The sequence below is a fragment of the Scomber japonicus genome, chromosome 18 (genome assembly GCF_027409825.1).
Source record: "Scomber japonicus isolate fScoJap1 chromosome 18, fScoJap1.pri, whole genome shotgun sequence".
Classification (NCBI taxonomy): Eukaryota; Metazoa; Chordata; class Actinopteri; order Scombriformes; family Scombridae; genus Scomber; species Scomber japonicus.
Genome location: NC_070595.1, coordinates 10,264,749 through 10,285,419, shown reverse-complemented (window position 1 = coordinate 10,285,419; position 20,671 = coordinate 10,264,749). Strand labels below are relative to the sequence as shown.

Below are 20,671 nucleotides of genomic sequence, written 5' to 3'. Positions count from 1 at the left end.
GCCTCCCACACTGTAATTAGTCACACATTACATGGATTTTAGTGTGGAATTACTACTTTGAGATCTATTAATACAACACTTTATAAATCATTTCCCAGTGTTTTATGTTCATCTGAGAGGAAGCCAAAACAGTGAGGGAAGATATTGATATTGAATGTGCTTGACGTGATTTTTAAAAAGTTCTCCATTTATGTTTATATGCTATTATCGAGAAATATTGACAACATTATTCACCACATAAATCACCTTTTCTGCTGTAAAGACAATGAAACTATATCCAAGTACTTGTTATAATACATTGATATCTCTCAAAAAACAACAATGCTACATTGTTTTCATCTTTGTTTTTTGTGATTTATTGAATGATTGAAAATATGTCAGTTTCTTTGTTTATCCTATGCAGTAAAATACACAACATTATTCAAAATCTTACATGGTATTGTTGGACACCAATTTACACCATAACAGAAAAGTAATAAAACAGCTGTGAAAAAAACAGTCCAGTATTATTTAAAACCATAAAAACATGGTAGATAATGAAGATATCCAAAACTTGGATTAGAAAATGCAGGTAAACTTACCACACTAAACACATCTACATTACATGCAAAGGAAGAACAGTTTTTAATAGCACACACACGTGCAAGCACACACCCACATAACCCTACACAGTTTTAGTTGTAACTAAGGCAGTGCCACCCAGCTCTGTGGCAGGAAGTGGGATCCTGTGCTCTCTCATCGTGCTGCATGTAAGGAGCCCTCCAACCCCCTCTGTCCCAGCATGCTTTGCAGGGCCTCTGCAAGCGGTGAAGCCCTCCTCCCACTTTGAGCTTGTTTGGTCCCCAAGGTGCAGGTGAGCACAGGGTGCAGGGTTCCCCGCTGCTCTCTGCAACGTCTCTGCCTGACAGTTTCTCTCTGAAGGCAGCGGGCAGATTTTGATGGGTGGCTCTGTTTTCTGAAGAGGCTCCTGTCCAGGCTCTGCGTCTTCTGCAACACAAAAGAGTCACTGATTATTTAAATAACAATTAAATAAACATTTGAATATAATATATTGTGTAATAGGACCTCCTTGTCAAGAAAATCATACTTCAGATATAAAAGAAAATTCTATTAATAAATCCCCCACTCCATTGTAGCCTAACTGCACTCTGCACATACGTTTATTTATACATACTGTTTAACAAGACAAAGGTTTACAGCCATGCTAGTGACTCTCTCAGGCTGATGATAATGTCATTAATTTGGTAGGTATTTGGTCATAAAGCAAAGCATTGGAGAAATGAATGACATGTTTGACGTGGTCATCAGGATTCATTGTCTGGACACCATGAATGCTTCTTAAAACTTTAATGGAAATTGTGTCCATATTCATTGCACACACAATGTATCCATTGTCTGTGATGTTGTTGTCATCTGACTCCTCATCTAGCTCCAATTTATATTTTATATTTTGTCCAATACTTATGTTAACAACCAAACTGTAGGCTATGGGTTAGGGTTAGCCCTCTTCAGCTCCTTATAGGACTATTCAGAAACCTGCCTTCAGATATTACAATGTTTTTAAAATGAAAATATTGTCCAGTGGGAGGGTGTGAAAGTAAAACAGACTTCCTGTTTCCCCAGTGCAACAATATGATAGGAAAACCTCTAATATATAATCTATCATTCATTAATTTATAGTACAATTATAAGCCTATATTGTAATATTTGTGTCTGATGGTGAGGAAAGAGTGGCAGCAGCTACACAATGGATGGTTTCCTTGTAAGGCCAAATTGTATTCATATTGAACCATATAACATGTGTGTTGTAACTAAAATGGTAATGTGAAAATTACATTTAAATGTTGCATGATGAGATGAGCATCAGGCTCCAGTATTACATCACGTGGTAAACAATGATGTTTCACAACAACTAAATGGGCAAAGCTGAATACCTCCACACTGCTAATCTAATTTTTTACATTCCTGGCTGCATTGTGGATAAAGGTCTATTGACAGTTTACTCAGTGAGGACAAAGGCTTGCAGAGCAGCTTCCTGTTGATGAAGTGAATCCAGCTTCTCCTTTGCTCTGAGATTTATTTGCCTTTAATTCAGTTGGGTCAAGGCTACAATCCAGCAAATCAAGATCGTGCACATGTTGTAATTAGCATATTTATCATAGAATGGCAAGGTTTCAGTCTCATCTAGCCTTTCACTAGTACAATATCCATTCAAATGAGTTGCTGTATATAAAGGCAGGCTGATAACATGACTGTCAGGGTTGTTTTTAGCTTCAGGACATTGTATAAACACACAAGCACACTCAGTTTTATGGATATAAGATGATCTATCTCTGTCCAGCATATGCCTGACTCAAAAATAAAGTGCAAAACATTGTGCTGTTGGTCTCTCTCTGCGTGGCTTTTTGTCAGTTTACGTGTTTTCAAGGTTGTGTGGAGACCTTGTCCTCCTGCCTAACCAACGGATGTGTGTTGAAACCAGAATAGCTGGTAAGAGAGTGGGGCTGACCCCTGGGACCCCTGAGAAGAAGAGAACAGAAACTGTGGAGTTTCTAGTGTGATGAACGTCACACTTCATCACCTACCCGCCTGCAACCCAGCTTCCTCCACACAGCTCTCAGACGCCCGCTCTGCATGCCAGATCCCCCTCTTACAGTAAAAGAAATGCCCACTACCCCATGAACACTTTAAAAAGCTGCACGTTGCCTTAATGTAAAAAAAAAAATGCAGAGGGAAGATTTAATCCAAGACATTACAGATCAAATAATGTTTCTGAAATCCGACACATTACAGTATTTGATATGTGTGTACTATATTATTTCAGTAGCTCCTTCTATAAGGAGAGTTAAACCAGTTTAGTGCCCAATATTCTTAAATATATATCTTAGTTCATGCTAAATATGTTCAGCTTGTCTGTGTTTTCCCAAAATTAGACTCTTGTAGAAGCTTCTGAGACAGTATTTAAATCATTATGCAACACTCAAACTGTGCAGTAAAATGAAGGTTAATAGAAATACTTTTCCAGCTGCTGAGGATTCTGGGATACATATATCTATATCTATATACATCTATATCAATATATGTATTGATATGAATCAATAGTATCTACCCACATTACCTGAGGTGCTGCTGTTCCTGGTCTGTTGTCTGTATATAACAAACCAGAGAACCAGGGCCACGATGGACCCCACAGTGGCCAGCCCCACAAAGATCCACAGAGCCGGACTGAGCATCATCACAGGGTTGGCCTGGACAGCGGCAGTTGTGGGTCTCTGCTGGACTATAACAGCTGGGTTCAGGTCTGATGGGAGAAGACTGTTTAACTAACTCAACAGAAACAGTTTACAGTGTCAACAGCTGTAAATCCCGGTGTTACTATAGAGGATGTGAGCACAAGCTGGGTTTAAAAGCCTCGTGAAGAGTGTCAAGGGCTAAAACTACAGTAGACAAATTTATGGCAGTTTAAATGACAAATTTAGAAATAATACATAAAGTGTTTATCAAAGATGAGCAGATGTATTTATTTTAATGCAGGAGCTTCAACATACAGTTGAATAATGTCGTGTTCTGATTGATTGGTGCATAGATTTTAAAGCTCACTAGATACTGTACACAGGTAATGTAGTCTGCTATCGCTTCAATGGTTTGTACTATAGAAGGTAAAATAAATACTAGCAGGTGAAGTGGGAAACAACACATCTCTGAAGCTTTAAATTAAAGCTAATAATAAAAATAAAGAAAGCTAAAATAAAGAAAAAAAAACACATCAACAAGTGAAACTAGTTAGAAAATCAATTAAGACCAAACAAATGATTTAACACTTTGACATTAGGTCCCTTTTCAGGACACAGATATTTAAAATCTTTACTCAGTAAAAACTCACCTGTTGATGGTTTAGGCTCAGATGTGGTTTTTGCTGTGCTGGAAACACAGACGTTGACAAGGTGGTCCCACTTTCTGCCAGCAGGACAGTCCTTCTTGGCCATAGCTGGAAAAAGGGTGAGCAATGTGGAGACCTGTTGCTCTGCTTCCCTCCACTAAACTGGTGTTTGTGACACAAGCCAAAAAAAAAAAAAAAAACCCCAACAAGTAGTTGAAAACAGAGAACTGTGAGACACAGAGGAGGGACGTGACGGGAGAATTTATGAAATAAATGCAGAGTGCCAAACAGATGTTTCAGTTCCTCCATTTCATAGGAAAGAGTGAATCACTACATGCGTCCCTAAGGGGCAGAGCGACAGCGAGAACTTGCTGTATTTCTGTCTCAAAAACACAGAGGTCCTGACTTTTAAATTAGAGGTGTGAACGTCAAAAACCTTGGACAGAAACAATACTGAAATCATGAAAACTGTTTTTAGATTAGCAACATGACTGCTGATCAGATTTAGTTAATTCAGTTTGACACCAAAGGTTACTGAAATATCATATTTCTCTCTACTGTATAATACATCACAGCCATAGTTATATAGCATTTGGTAGCTGAGGGGCTCCACAACTCATTATCACACATTCACAAGATAATTTCCCCAGAACTTGAAAACAAGTCATTTTTGGAAAACAGTTGTGATCATTTCTTGAAAACACAACAAGCTGAGGCATGTGGAGTGACCTTATCCTCTCCAGCACAGAACTGTCAGTAGGTAGCTGTGAAGTTTTCTAAACCTCAGTGATTAAGAGTGGTTCATCTGAGATAAAAGACAGAACTGCACAATTACAACTGTAAAACTTTAATAAACAAATCACACAAAGAAATACAGGCTTATGCAAAAATGTAAACCTGATGCTCTTTCACAAGAAACAGATGCATATAAATCACTATCATATCAATCATTTGAGAGGATCAACAGCCCTGAGTATAACATTGCACTGATTGTTTCATTCACCATTAAAACTAAAGTATTTGCACGCATGAAAATCAAAATAAAAGAGACAGAAAATCTATCTGGAAGGACGCAATAACAACTGATTTACTGCATTGATTCTGCATTTTATACAATTATGTAGTTACTCTCATTGTTCAAGGCACAAATGACTGCAGGTAAAAAATTATTAATATAAAATTTAACCCTGAGACACATTTGTAATAAAATACTGATTTTAAATATGATTGGCAGTTTGAAAACATTTACATTTCATAAGGTGGAAGCTTTATATTGTATGAAGTATTGGTGGGACGCAATTCTGCATTTTCAGCAATAGTTTAAAAATCATCATTGTAAAAAACTATGCGTAAACCTCAACAGAGACATCAGATTGTACATTTGACTTTTGGCATTCATCGCTCTGAAAGACACACACACACACACACACACACACAGACACACACACAGACACACACACACACACACACACACACACACAAGCTCCTCATGGCTCAAAGAGAGCAGGCTGCATTTTGACAAAGGTGAAGTTGTAGTATCGTGGCAGGCCCTGATGGCTGATGCTGCTGAATTTATCCCAATAAAACGGCGGGAGACCGTCCTGTGTTGTTGGCCCGTTGACCGCCTCCGCACCGAAGTCCCCAGCCATGTTGAAATCTGTTACCTGGAATGAGAACAACACGGGAACGAGAGGAAGTCTGAGCTGAGCGAAGAAGCAGTCGATGCTACAAAATCTATTAATGCAAAATGATTGTGGCAACAGGATAATTACCTTAGTGTCATAGCAACCTCCTGGTGAAGCCTTCTCTGCCCTCAGGTCGTTACGGCAGCAGATGGACTTGCAGGGGTCACCCTTGGAGTACGGATCCTTCTTGTAGTCTGACAACAATGAAAACAAAACACATTAACAGTAAACATGATGTCACTGGCAAATCACCTGCTGGTCAACTGTAAATCTTTATCTAAAATTAAATGTTTGAGTTTTTCTGTGATGAGTTCAGTGCTACTTTCATTGTGAGAAATAAAACGTGGAAAACATAAGAGATGTGTAAATAATGACGCTGAATAAGAGTCTTGTGAGAAGTAACAACGAGACAGAGCCACACACCGTTGAACCTCATGATGTGCTTCAAAGAGTTCAGGTCCTTAACATCAGCCTGGTCACGACGGAAGATCTTGGCCCGGGGACAAAGATCATAGGAGAAGTCTTCTCCGTACTCCTTCCACATTTCACCGTACCCGCTCATCATGTAGATCTTCTGGTGGAAGGGAATGTTGTAGGAAGGCCAGTAACCTGTGGCAAGCAGAGGCATTGGTGAAAGGTCATTACTTCTAATGTCCGCATGAAAACACTGAAAATATGACAATGTAAAACTGTTTTCTAGAGAGATTTGTTATTTTTGTGACCTCTACGCAGTGCCTGTGTCTGGTCAGAGTATTCCACCAGGCCTGGGATCTGCTCCACCACAGTCAAAGCACCATCATCAACACTCTGGCCCAGCTTCACTTTGCTCCGGTCCAACACCATGTACTGGTTGTTGTAGGTACCTACAACAGGTGAGGGTGGGTGATGCCGGAGAGGAGGAGAGTAGAGCAAAAGGAAGATAAGTCTGTAAAATGAAGTGAGTTGATCAGTTTGTGCTTTAAAAGGCTTCTGATCTGAGCTCCATAATCACATGGTAAGTTTTGCACAATACAGGCAAACCTTTCAAACCAATTTGTACTTTCAAGTGCATCACCATGCATCCACTGATTGGTAAAAACAAAACCAGATATAATGCTTTGGGTGATGGATTAGTAATCCCAGTGTTCAAGCATCAGAATTCATTAACTCAATCTCATATCATGACATGAAACCAAGCATGAGGCTTGAGATGAGTCACGCCTCAATCCTTTTCGGTTTGTGGTTGCTGTGATTGACAGTTTACTTAATAAATAAATGTAATCTGGAAGGTAGAAATAATGCATTCAAAAATCTAAAACAATGGTTTGCTTTGGAAAACGATGTCACTGATCACTTGATCTGACTTTTACCTGCATGTCTCTTATTGATGACATCACTGTTGTCTTGTAAAATGTGGTTAGTGTATATAAATATATCATCACTGTGCTCCACTCACCAGAGTTGTGCATTGCAAAGGTTTTGGCCCACTCTTCTCCTGTGTGTGCCAAACTGTGAGCCAGCCTGACCCTCTGCCACGCCAGCAGGCTGTTGGGGGTGATTGTGTCAAAAAGGGAGGAGTTAAAGACGTTGTTGGTGGTCTGAGTCATCATCAGACCGCTGCCCAACAAGTAGAAATCATCTAGAGACACCAGGAAACCTGAGGGAGAGATGCACTATTAACTGAGACCATTTCTGACAATCTTTACAATCACATTCACAACACTGGACTCAGATATGATCATTTCTTTTTTATCATAAGTAGAATATAACTGGAATATTTCTATATGTGACCAGTTTTCAACTATTAAATATCAAATTTCAGTGTTAAGCACACATTGGTAAATTTCTGTTTCTGTGGAATATTGTTTCACATCTTTGTAGAAGTCTTGATAAGGAGAACTCCCGGTGCCTACCAGGGTAGCTGCTGAAGGACAGTTTTCCAGTGGCAGTGTTGGGGTCAGTGATGTGGAAGTCCCAGTGTTTGTAGATACGCATTGTGGCAGCGTATGTGTACCAGCTGGAGTGGGCAAACAGGAGGTTCTCAAAGCCGGGCAGCATCTGAGGTGGAGAGCAGAAAGCAATCTTCAATGTGGCATTCCTGTGCCAGAAAAAATGACTGGAATTTATGTCAATGTGACTCAGATTAAAATTAATTAAAAACATTTGACACAGCCCCTCAGCGCCTTAATTGATGTAATGACCCAGTTTAGGGAGAGAGATTTAGAGTTGGGGTGTCAGAAGAAGTCTTAATTCCCAAAGACCTGTAAGTTTTAAAAGAATCAGGTCTCCCATGACATGTCAGTTTGAGTTAAAGAGATGTGGATGTAAAATAAAGATCTGTAAAATGGATTTCAGTGTTAAGTATCATATTGCTTCAGTTGACATCTTGGTAAAAGCTGGTACAGACTGTAAAGGTGGCAGTGCTAAACAAAGCAGAAATATGTTTTTGTTGTAATTTTCAAGCCATTTAGGTAAAAACATAAGGATATTATTGGCTTCAGTTAATGAAGCAACACAGTAATTTGGTGCAACCGCAGATAATGTGCCACAAATGTTGCAACACAACAGGAGCAATAAAAAAAAGCATAACAGAAGATGAATGGAAGCAAAACACAGAACAACACTGCACTCTACACAGCTATAAAATGTGTAGGCATCCATTCTACATGAGGGTATAATATAATATTCATGCTCTTAATGTTATTTAATATATTTCCATGTTGGAGTAAACAGAGGGATTTGCTAACACTTTGTTTCAGGCTATAGCTTATTTCCTGCCACACACAAGACACATTTACACTGAGTGTGTGTGTGTGTGTGTGTGTGTGTGTGTGTGTGTGTGTGTGTGTGTGTGTGTGCAACGTCTTTGTTTATGAGTCAAAAAAACAAACAAAACTACTTTCATTACTGCATGTCTGGGACTACCAAAGCCACTGTAGTCCATTGCTTGTGCATGAGATGAATTCCTCATAAGTTGCTTGTTTGTTTTTACATTCAGCACACCTACCTGACACCTATGATTACAGCTGTTGTTAAAGTAGCATTATTAAACACTACAGCTCTGATGAACATCCCTTACATTGTCTTCTTTGTTGCTGTGTGTTATATTCACTCTGACTAGAACCTGGTTTTGTTTTCTAACCTTGATGAGGGCAGAGCAGTGTCCCATCCCTGGAAGTTTGAAGTCTCTGAGCGGAGGGTTGGAGCTAGGGACCAAGGCTGGGATCAGATCCAGCAGGTCTCCCACTGCATTTAGGAACTGGATGTCAAACAGGGACAGCGGCTACGGGAAGGACACGAGATAAACAGCTGTCAGCAAATGAAAATGAATAGTAGTGTTGATTCAATAGTGAAACAGCCAGTACTACAAAAATAAATCTTTACCAAAACAACTGATGGACTGAGAGCTGTGCACATTCACTGAAATCAGGAGCTATTTGGAAACCTTTCAGAGCAAATCTACTCTCCTCTTAACTTCAAACTGGTGCTTAAATTAAATAAAACTATGGTAAATATATGCTATTTACAAATGCAAACAACTGAAACTCAGTTATATTGGCAGTATTATTGCTATAATATAATGATAACCACCATATGTTGGGTTGTTTCATAATGGATCATACACCAGCTTTAAAAAACTACTGTCTCTATCTGTTTACTCCACTTTAACAATTAAAGGGACATGACATGATGTGACATATGATATATGGTCACAAGATTGCACCAGAGCTTCCTCATTTTAAATGGAAACCTGGCAGAGCATTGTTTAAATGTGGTGCAGCAGTCAAATGAAGTGAAAATCCTGATCTTAAGTTGAAATTTCATTTAAGAACAGTAGAGTTTTACACACTTATAGAGATGATTTCTTCTTCTATGTTTTATCTGTGCATATACAGTAATGTATAATTGCAAACCTGATTTTGAACAGCTGCACGTTACTTTTTATTTTCTTTTCTTCCATTGACTTATATATTGGTTTCCATTGCTTTATGAGGTATTGCTTCTTAACATGTCATGTTTTGGTGAATACACAGGACATCTCTGCATGTAAAACAGAGTAGTTGTTTTTATAAATATGTTAAGGTATGACCGTCACACCTTTTTGCCGTACTTCTTGGCCCAGTCTGCCACTCCTGCTTGCAATCCGTCCATCTGGGCCACGATGAAGCCCGCGTGTCTCCACAGAGGGTCGGAGCTCTTGTTCAGTTTCACCTGTTCTCTGGTCCATGAGTCCTGCTTCCTACAAGTTACAAGTCACACATTGTTGACAGCTCTCATTCCTCATTATGCTAGAAAGTGTATGTGGCCCCATCGCACCCCTAGCTGAGTGTAGCATGAGCTGAACTGAACATCTCTGAGAAGAGGATATGAAAGATGATGACAGTGATGTGTGACTCAGATTGTAGACTGTGAGACTGCGGTGGTGCTGCTGTGGTTTCAAAAGAGAACAGACTCACTTCATGAAACTCTGAACCGGGCCGAGGATCTTTGGGTCCTGGATGAGCTGCGGATACATGTTGGCGTAGTGGTTGATCATCTGCCTGAAAAGGAAAGTAAGTATGAATATTCATTGACTCTACTCATAATAGCAGAAGTACAGTATTTAGAATCCCGAAACAAAGTGATTAATAGTGTTTGATGACGACTTGATTGGTCATTTGTTTTCTATAAACCTTATGATTGGAGGGGCTGCCAGTAAGCTTTCAGGTGTTACAGAAGGTGTCAAAGGTCAATGTTTCTTATCTTCCTCATCATCAGGCCAACCAATCATCAGTTAGATAACCGATCTTTGTTTTGTTGTCATCTTATCATTATACTGTTATGTGATGCAAGACTCATTTTGAACAGATTATTTTATTTTATCATCAAATGTTTGAATGGCATGAATGTGACACTATAAACCTTGTTAGATGACAAGCCTGACAGCACATTTACTGGACTTACTGAGCAGAGAGGAAGCCTTCGAGGTAGCCCGCCAGGAAGAAGGTGATCTCATCAGTCTCGGGGGTCTTTCCGTACCCTGCACGGATCTCTAGGATGCTCCAGCCTGTACTGGACAGGGTATCATTCAGGTAACCATATGCATCCCCTGCTGTCTCCAGCACCCCCTCCTTCACGAGGACGCTCTTCTGCTGGGGGTCCCAGTACACTGTGGCTGCTGTCATCTCTAAAGAAATCAAACACCATTAAGAAGATGAAAACAACATGACATGGCTATAAAAGAGCTGCTATATTGCATTTACAAGAGTCCAACTATCCAACAATCCAACAATCTACTAAACTTCTTTTTTCTACTATGCATTGCATTTTTTATTTTTTTGTTTTACATGGGCTCGTACTTCCCCCACTGAGTCAGTTCATAATGCAGAAGGATAGTAGCAGCAGGGCAACAAGGGACTGTGTTTTACAATACAGATGTAACAAGTTTGGACTTGTGTCTTCTTAGTCAGAGACAGCCACTACAGGAATATCTACCTATTGAATTAAGAGAGAGCACTAATTAACTAACCTTTAAACTATTTATGGCTTAAAGAAAACCAAACTTGTGAGTAATCATACTACCTCATTTTGGGCACTGTCTTTACTCACTGTTTATATATATATATATATATATATATATATATATATATATATATATATATATATATATATATATATATATATATATATATATATGTTACTTCAGCAATGTATTTATGTAGTGTATCGTTTTGTAGTATCCCTCTTGTATTGGTGACATTAGATTGGGGATTAAAGATGGCAATGAGCTCATGAACACATTTACATTGATGTGGAAACTGAAATGTTGATTAATGTGCACTGTCCCTGATAAATAATATACATATTTATTTTTAGCTCTAGTGACAGTGACAGGTGACATTTACTCAATTCACAAATTGATTCATGGATAGCCTATAAACGAAAATGAAAGTTTAAACTAAAACATTTCAATGGGATGAGCCCTCGTGAGTTTGGGGATTATCCTGTATGGGCAAACAAAACATATTCAACCCATGCTGTCATCAGATTATCAACAACACACCTTTAATCACAGCCACTGACAGACAGTGAGTAAATATTATTGTTGTTAAATAGCGTAAAGCCAGTTTCCATAAGTAAAATCCTGCAAAATAAAGCTATAAGATCCTTACACAGCCAACCGTGATTTCTCTCAAACTCGGCCTACTTACTGTCGGGAGAGGCGAAGGTCGCAGCCACATTGCATAAAACAAAGACATACAGCGGCAGCCTCTCTACTAGGAGCATAGCTAGTTGGAGGTAAAACCTAAACTAAGTGCAGAACAGAGACAGGGATCAGCCAACGGCGCTTAAGGCGAGGAGGAAATCAGTTGTTATATAGGCTATGCGACGGAGGGAAAGTCCAAGACAGCGCAGCGGAGCGTTTCCTGATTGGCTGCGAGCCGGAGGAAAAGGGAACACGTAGTACATGTGCCCTTTAAGGGTGAGCAGAGTTGCGTCGTTGACTCTCATACACACACAGCTAATAATATGATCTACTGTGTATTTTGCCGTCTTAGACTAACACAAGATGGCAAAACATTTCACCCCAGATGGGACTCGAACCCACAATCCCTGGCTTAGGAGGCCAGTGCCTTATCCATTAGGCCACTGGGGCTACGCGGCTATACAAGAGAATTAAATGTGTATTTAAAGATAAAACACCACCCAGCACAACAAGTGCATAAAAGGACTTTTCTGAGGGGAAATGTGCGTATATATTCAGCAAAGGTAGAGCAACATTACTGTTTCAATTTCAACTACGTAAATAAAAAATACCAACATGTGAACAACAGTTTAATTAATCGTTTTAGTATTGTACAGTATATACAGTATATTGTACTCACAACCCCCCCCCCCCCCCCCCCCACTAAATATTCCTATGAAACACACCAAACACTTGTTAGTTATTATTGTATTTGTTTATTTATGGTTTAAAAAAAGTTGCTTAGGCCATTTTAAGATTCATGTAGTCAATTTAACTCAAAATGTGCCCAACTTCCGTAAGTTAGTTGTAGTTTTCTATGAACTGACCTATATAAGCCAAAATAAAAATACAGTAGGTCCCTTTGACTCATACATTCCAGTTATTTGGAGAGATAAGACACAAAGAAAAATTTCCTTCAACACAGTGACAGTCAGTCATTGCTGACTGCAGGACAGTGTGATCTGATGGGAATTGCTGCCCCCAAGTGATGACCTCAAACACGTTTCCAACAGTTAATCCTCAAAATGCACAAACCCCAGAGCCAAAATCCCCTATTACACAGGACACGCACACACACCAAAAACAAAAGAAAAGAAATTAAATTAAAAAAAAGAGACAAAACCCCAGAGTTACATGGATGGATAATTATATTCACTATAATATAGAATCAATCTCACAATTTACTGATCATTAAATCTTTTAAATATATATAACAATAATAAATAAAGTTGGAATGACAAGAGTTTTTATACTCTTTACCTTCATACATTCTTATTTACACGTAGTGTTTGCAGTTTCATTCCACCTCTGCAGCATGATAAAGCTCTGAGAGGATGTGTGTGTCTACTAACTTTCTCACCTCAGACAAAAAACATTACCCGGAGTGCTGGAATTACAAAGAAAACAGGAATAAAAAAGACAACATGGTGCATTCAGGGGAAGTGAGAAATGAAAGTTCTACAGGGAAATAACACAGTATAGACTGAAGTATACAGATTGAATAAAAAAAAAAATACTTTGGTTATGAAGCTCTCTATAGGTGTAGCAGGCTCTCCCTTATCAAACAACTAAAATGTTTAAAGATGAAACAACATACCCAAAGATGTTTAACAGCTGCATGTAACAAACATTTCAAGTAGTAACATGATCATGTCTGTGTCAGTCCCAATCTTCAGTAAACACCTTTAAAATGTTTATCCATTAGTGTCATTTGCCAGAGCTGTAACGCTGTGTCTCTGCAGAAATACCGCTCATTTACCAGAAAAAAATGTTTTAGGTAGCTAAATAAGTACACTTGTTCTAGTGCAAAATTATAGTGTCTTCATTTTCTTACTTATTTAAAACCCTATGTTGTTGGCTGTGGTTGTCTTGTTTTGTTTCAGTGTCTTTTAATGCACTGAGCAGTAGCGCTCCTAATTTTGTTATATTCTCTATAATGACAATGAAGGTTTTCTATTCTATTCTAAACAACTCATTGTCTGTCAAATGTTTATAACAAATACAATTAAATAAGAATGTAAATAAAGGTTTAGCTTTAACAATCCAACATATACAAACTGAAACACAGCTCAGACCCATTATACTTCATGATACTAAGGCACACCTCGTATGCATTTAGCTCCTCCTCTGCAGCATTAAAATAAAACATTAAATTAAAGTTGCCTTCTGTTAGTTGTGTCTGTCACACTCATTCAGCAATTACCTTATGAGTGATGGACAGTCGCTTAAAAAAGCAGGAAGTTCACGTTTTGAAGAGAAAGTTGAGTCAAAATGTGTGACGGTAAAATGATATGGTAAAATAATCACAAAGCTGTTGATTTGAGAAGATTTGACAAAGAAAACGCCACCAAAAGACCAAACAACAGGATTACAGCAGCAATTCTCAGTAGTATTCACCTTTGTGACACCAGTGTTAAGCATTTCAACCGCTCTAAAGATCACTGTTGGGGGACAGTGGTGACATAAAATGCAAGTGCGGTGGATTTAATGTCCACAAAAACACCACACACACACGCCCAAACAAACACACACTCACACTCATTCGTCATCGATCAGTTTCTCAGCGCCGTTCTCTGCTTGTCTCCCTACGCTGCTTCCTCCTTCCTCTCCGCCTCCTCCCTCCTCCTCCTCATCGTCTTCAGTGTAGGAGAGCGACTGGCTGCCGTAGTTGATCATGGTGCGGGAGAGGTCCACTTCGATGGGGAAGACATCCGCCTCCTTCAAGACTGCGTAGCACTCGTCATAGTAATGTGACATGCCTGAGACGAAGCGCTGCAGCTGGAACACAATGTCTTGGACTGCAGGTGAAAGAGAGGGGAGGGGGTAAAAGAGTGGATGGAAAATTTAGTGACAAGAACATGTGTCCTTCCCAAATTCTGCAATCCCTGAAAATATTATTTTGAAAAGTTTCTATTTAAAACATGTTATATTTGAAACATGTATCTTTAAATATGCAACTTGTTACAGTAACCTCTTTTTGTCTCATGTGTGGCATGTACATTTACACTCACTACTGTCACATCCTGTTTTAAATAATAATAATAATGGCTGGTAAATGGTTTTGGTAAAAAAGACTTAGACAACTAACGACAACAAACCATGTTTCTGATCCAGCAGCTCTATCTTCTCCAGAACGTCCTTGCGCATCTTAGCGAAGCGGGCGCGAGCCTCCTGTCGACATCTCAGCACCAAGCGGTACTCATAGTTACCAGTGCTGACACGATACAGAGGCTCTCCCATGGCCTGTAGGAAGAAGCCCATTAATCACTGCTTCAGATTATTTGAGCACAAAAAACAAGATGCCACAGACCACTGATGTGCTCAGTCAGGCGTTCGTAACTTTAATGACATCTGCTCAAATATACTCAGTTTGTCTACTCTAAATAAGGCCTCGATTAACTGATTAGCCATTTGAGCTAAACTAAACAGTTGAATAATCCCAGTCAGTATCTTGTGCAATTCCATGGCTGTTTTTACTCAGAATTATATTTTATAATATTTCACATATTAATTACACATTTTTATTTAGATTTATTTCACCTATCATTTGAGGATTTGATATTTTTCCCTTTTGCATAGTGTGCTTTCTCTTGCCTTCTGCTTTTTGACTGTTATGAACCAGAAGTAGAGGTAAAAATCGTAGTAGGTGTTCATTTAAATCTTTACAAAAAATCCTGATGAGTAACCCAAGAATCTTTGAGAAAAAAAAGCAACACTTTTTCTTTGGCAACCTCATTTTGTGTCTCCTATATCATACACTGATTACATTTATTATATTGAAATGACAACTCACAATACTGCTGTATTCTTCATCATCCATTTCCTTCACCTTCAGGCAGTATGACTGAAAGACAAAAGAGACTCGTACTGATATTCTGTTGACAGGCACTGAACTTGTTCAACAGCTTTACAAGTGATGTCGCACTAGTGTGAGTGCTGTGGCCTTACCAGATACTCAAACTTCACATCCAGGTACTTGCGGATGGTGAGCTTTGTGTCTGGTATTGCCTTGTGAAGGTACGTGTTCAGATCGTGGAGCATCTGCACAACATGAAAGAATATATATCGAATATTATATACTATATCACAGCATTAATATAAAGGTGTAAAAAATGAATATATGTCTAACCTTCACCATGAAACTGATTTCATCATACACAATAAACATCCCTTACAGAGATCTGATTTTCAATGTAATAAGGAATGCATAAACTTAATAGACAAATACACAAACACTGTTAAAAAATGTTTTCAGCCATTCATAAAAAAAGATAAAATGATGGAATAAATTCTTCAGCTGCAAATTATTTTGAACTCACAGGCTTGATGGTCTTTAGTAGCTGAATACCATATTTCTCAATGTTGCGGTGAGCATCAGCAAACTTCACAAAGGCCTCACTGGCTGCAGCCTGGGGCTCTCGTACTCCGATGACAGAAAAAACATCCCCAAACGCTGTAAGGATTCAGTAGTACTCCAGTCAGATATATTAGACTCTATATCTTTTTAGTTATTCAATGTCAAGGATAAAAAGGTACAGCAAACAATCTTGTGATGCTATCTTTTATCATTTTTGATCACAGTAACTCACCTCTGTGTGTTTGAGAAAGCTCAAAGAAAGCTCTGAGCAGTCTCTTTGTGTGCTCCATCAGTCCTACAGGCAAGCAGAAAACAATAATGACTTACTGGTTTGAACAAACAGCAGTAAGTGAGTCTGCACTAAACTCACTCCAACATATGATTACTGTATCTAATGAGAATACTACACAATTATTATGATCAATACTTTTCAAATGTTGCGATAACAGTAGCCCAGATTGTGACAATTACATGTTTTTTTTGGTATTTTGATCATTCTTTACCTTTGTAGAGCTCTGCTGTTTTCTCCAGTTCTTCTAGTCTTTTGACCAGTCCATCTGTAAAATAAAGCTCATTTTGTAGATATCTATACATACATAATGACTAAAATGATCATATTTACTGTTTAAATGAGTAAAATGATCATAACAGTCTCACCATTGCATAGGATAGCTCTGCTGAGTCCAAGAGCATCTGCTGTGCCTGAGCTCATATTCTCTACCAGGCGATGTTTGACTTTTTTCAGCACTGAAAAACACAAAATATGTTAATACACCACAGCACTGAGTAAGAGTTGTTATGATAATGGAAGAATGTAATGCACAAAATGAAAATACAGAATCCACAGAAGGTGAAGTAAACAATAGATCAAGACTAACAGTGAGTTTGTGGGTCATTCCATGTGAAATCAACAGATGTCTCCTCACAGACCATCATACTATATCAATAATGTCACTATACCTAACAACTAGCGTGCAAAACCTTCAGCTTGTATCTTCTTTCATTTCTGAGTTATCGAGGCTTTAAAAAGGAGAAAGGCCTGGCAAAAAACTCTGAAGTTCCATAAGTCATTACTTTTGAACTGTTTATTCTAGATACTACATTTTACTACACTATTAGATGTACTTAACTTGTAAAATACAGCCAACAGTTTCATATTATCCAAGTTATGGCTTCCTGAAAATTGTATTGATTTTGTACTTGTGAGCACTACATCATAACACTGAACCTCATCAGATCTTTTAAATTTTGATATAATACTCGTTATAGTACTTTCTTTGCAAATACGTACATGATTTAAAAGGAAAAATTAATGCATGCCTATATTTCAAGCACATATTACCCATGTACGACAAAGTCTACCATAAAAACAAGAGCATGTTTTAATTAGTAAATGCACAACATATGAAGTTGTTCTATACAGGAATTTCCCATGTGTCTAGTGGAAGAGGTACCTATATCCAGAGATTTCCCCTGTTTTGGGTCGGCCTGCAATTTGTTGTAGTGGATTACTGCCTCTCCCTGTAAAAACATAATCAATAATCAATTGAATAAACTGCAAAAAACAAACATCCCCTATTTAAAGCAAGAGAGATAAAAATCTGCCCAACATTAATTTAATATAGAAAATATAGTGTTTAAAATGGATCACTGGCACATTTTCCACTGTCATGATGTCACAAGTGAAATCGACATGAAGTATTTGCTCTGAATAGGCAACAATAACACAATCTAATCCCTTAACTCCCACAATGAGCCCTGTCTTTAATCCACCATGCAGGAAGTCATGGAATTTCCTGGGCGCCAACAATGGATGACAAAAACAACACAGCCCCTCTGCAGAGGTGACGTGCCAAATGCCATGAGCTATTCTGCTGACCTGTTTAGCACAGCTTGGCAAGCAAGTTAAGTCCCTCTTCTCCACAGTCTGATGGGGGGTTCACACCCGAAACTATACTCTTGCAAAATTTACTGATAAATCTGCAGCTACAGTGGGAAACAAAACTGTGAGTAACGACTTATTCTTTTTTCATATTTCTGTTTGTGTCCATATGATATCCAAACATCATATTTAATAATATGTGTCTAAATGTTGGTAAGTCAGTAACTAATATATGTTTACCAAAAAATTGCCAGACCGAAAGGACTCCCAAACTGAGCATAAAAAGAAATTCAAACGGAGTAAAATGACCTGTGGCTGGCATTCATCTTCCGCTTTATTCATTAACTATTTTAATAACTAACTGAGACAACTGTATTGGTCAAAAACTCGACTGTGTGTTCACAGAAAGGAAGAAGTGGTAAATAAAAAGCCATCATATAACAATCTGGTATTATTAAGAATTGTAAATTATTATGGACTGTGATTGTCTCCTCTGCACTTGTGTACCTGGACAGCTTGAATCATCTTGGCCACCTCCACCTTAGTCTTTCCCTTCACAGGTTTGCCATTGACGCCTGTGATTTCATCACCTGCGGCCAGCGTCCCATCCAGAGCTGCTGGGGTGTTATCAAAGACCTGCAAGACAACAGAAACCACATTCAAAAAGGTACCAATAACAGAGTGTCTACATTTCACTTCTGGCTTATTCAAATGGAGCTTTTTCAATATTGTATCAACTTAATGCTACGCTATGCCATAACATATGTTTTAAATTTGATACTGATTAGAAAATTTGAAACATGATTCAAATGTCCTGTTTTAAGTTAATAAAACACCAACACCACTGCACTTACCTGCACAATGTAGAGACAAGGACAGTACTGTGCCCCGCCCCCAATGCTGATCCCTATCAGGTTATTAGCATCTTTCTTAAGACACACAGTGCCGGGGACTGTAGGTATTCCCCTGTCAAAGAGAGAAAATATTTGAATTTTATATTGGCAGCATTTATTTGACTCTGCTTGTGACAATCTTAGTGAAAGGTTCATATCAGGATTTGGACTTGTTGACACTGTTAACTAGTGTTTTAAGAGTTTAGGGAGATCTCTCAACATGGTTTGATTTGTCACTGTATGTGATCCCATATATGAATAAAAGGTTTCAGTAACACATCATTGAATGGGAGGTGAAATTGGGACAAACAATCATTGTGACTCACAGTTTGTCCTCCTCCAATTCATAGTCCATGTCTGTAAACATCGCAGGACAGCGTCACTCCTGTCCCCTGTAAAACCTGCCAGAGATTATAACAAATCCCATAAACACAGTTTGACTAAGGATTGACATTATGAAGACAAAAAATATCAAGACAGAGTTCTGACCTGTGAAATATAAACATTGTTTCAAAGTCGAGTTTGTCATTCTAAGAAGTACTTTATCTATGAAATTGAATTAATGAAAATATGTGCAAAATAACGCAAGTCATTCTGTGGTGACCTGGCTCAAAAGAGCGAAAGAAACGTGAAGCTCATTTCGGAGGTTTCAGTGAGAAGACGCTGCTGCAGGTGAACTACCAGCTGCTAACTTGTACTGCATGTCAACCCCGTGAGTTTAGCCAGTTAAATGAGTGTGAGTGAAGCAGCTATACAACATAAATAAACCTATGCGGTGTTAATAACCGGGAAGATTTCCTTATGATGACGTAAGCCAAAAAGCATGAAAATTACTCGCTAAAGCTAATTAGCTGCTAGCTTCTGTAGGCTAGTGGCAGGTGAAATAGCTACTAATAATAATGTTAACACACCGTTAGTGAGTTACCTTGACTAGAAAGCACACCACGTCATACAAATGTCCCTTTGTATGCATAAAAAGTGAAATGTCGTTGTTAAATCGTTCCCTTTAGTCGTAAAAATATGAATTTCTAGATCCACTGACAGCTCCTCTGTTTACTTTCAGGCGTCACTTCCGGTCACTAGCGGAAGTTGTTTGTGAAGATTTTTGCTCTTTCCTAATGGTCACAGATAGATAAAGGAACTCCATAATCTTCAAGGAGAGTAATAAAAATATTCTTAATTATAATCTGTATTGAGGTAAGCCTTGTTATTAGCTAAGAAGATACTCAACCACGCTACGAGTTAAAAAGCCTTTAACGTGTCTTTGTATATCACCTTTTGTTTTACCGCCCTCTAGCGGCGTCAGACAGACAGGACATCACATTGCTGGTTTACTGTAGTGTTAAACCGTCATTTCAGCATTTTGATAATAACCATCGAGTGTAGATAAATAATATGTAATAAATAAATATATGCAGTCAAAATATGTTTATAAATATAGGTTGTATATTAATAAGACATAAATAAATAATTTGGATTAGAGGGGATCCCGTGATAAATGGAGTCAACCAAGTACGGCTTTTCAGTAGGCCTAGTTTTACTCACTATATGGTACCTAATGTGGTACACACAACTGTGAGGGGTTATAATAGGAACAAGAGGTACGATTCAATTGAGTAATATCACAGTCGCAGTTCCTCTTCATGACACTGGAGGGAAGCAAAAACTGATTGAACCGAAGACTGTCCTGGTCTGCTGGTTGATAAAGACTGCATCAATGTAAGGATTGTATTTTGAGTAATAGCCCACAGATCATCAGTATGAATATC

The 20,671-nt window shown here is 38.4% G+C and overlaps 3 protein-coding genes and 1 non-coding gene across 4 annotated transcripts; all 4 read right to left on the bottom strand.

Annotated features, from left to right (window-relative positions):
- Positions 1–562: 562 nt before the first annotated feature.
- Positions 563–3,992, bottom strand: LOC128379073 (tumor necrosis factor receptor superfamily member 13C-like). Its single transcript, XM_053338688.1, has 3 exons — positions 3,884–3,992; positions 3,119–3,301; positions 563–987 (listed from the first exon to the last, which is right to left on the bottom strand). Exons 1-3 carry the CDS (start codon positions 3,984–3,986, stop codon positions 665–667), a joined length of 609 nt encoding a protein of 202 aa, XP_053194663.1. The 5' UTR covers positions 3,987–3,992; the 3' UTR covers positions 563–664.
- Positions 3,993–4,720: 728 nt separating this feature from the next.
- Positions 4,721–11,964, bottom strand: plbd1a (phospholipase B domain containing 1a). The gene is made up of 11 exons (XM_053338680.1): positions 11,736–11,964; positions 10,489–10,711; positions 10,002–10,085; positions 9,643–9,784; positions 8,687–8,827; positions 7,458–7,602; positions 7,001–7,201; positions 6,288–6,428; positions 5,989–6,174; positions 5,653–5,759; positions 4,721–5,544 (listed from the first exon to the last, which is right to left on the bottom strand). The coding sequence occupies exons 1-11, from the start codon at positions 11,809–11,811 to the stop codon at positions 5,368–5,370; spliced, it is 1,623 nt and encodes a 540-aa protein (XP_053194655.1). The 5' UTR covers positions 11,812–11,964; the 3' UTR covers positions 4,721–5,367.
- Positions 11,965–12,108: 144 nt separating this feature from the next.
- On the bottom strand, positions 12,109–12,181 carry trnar-ccu (transfer RNA arginine (anticodon CCU)). The gene has a single exon. It is a non-coding gene; the product is annotated as a tRNA-Arg (tRNA).
- A 291-nt stretch (positions 12,182–12,472) lies between these two features.
- pick1 (protein interacting with prkca 1) lies at positions 12,473–19,966 on the bottom strand. The gene is made up of 13 exons (XM_053338681.1): positions 19,828–19,966; positions 19,229–19,303; positions 18,864–18,975; positions 18,517–18,645; positions 17,582–17,648; positions 16,785–16,874; positions 16,631–16,684; positions 16,360–16,422; positions 16,090–16,223; positions 15,719–15,811; positions 15,564–15,614; positions 14,869–15,013; positions 12,473–14,568 (listed from the first exon to the last, which is right to left on the bottom strand). The coding sequence occupies exons 2-13, from the start codon at positions 19,267–19,269 to the stop codon at positions 14,309–14,311; spliced, it is 1,239 nt and encodes a 412-aa protein (XP_053194656.1). The 5' UTR covers positions 19,270–19,303; positions 19,828–19,966; the 3' UTR covers positions 12,473–14,308.
- Positions 19,967–20,671: the final 705 nt, after the last annotated feature.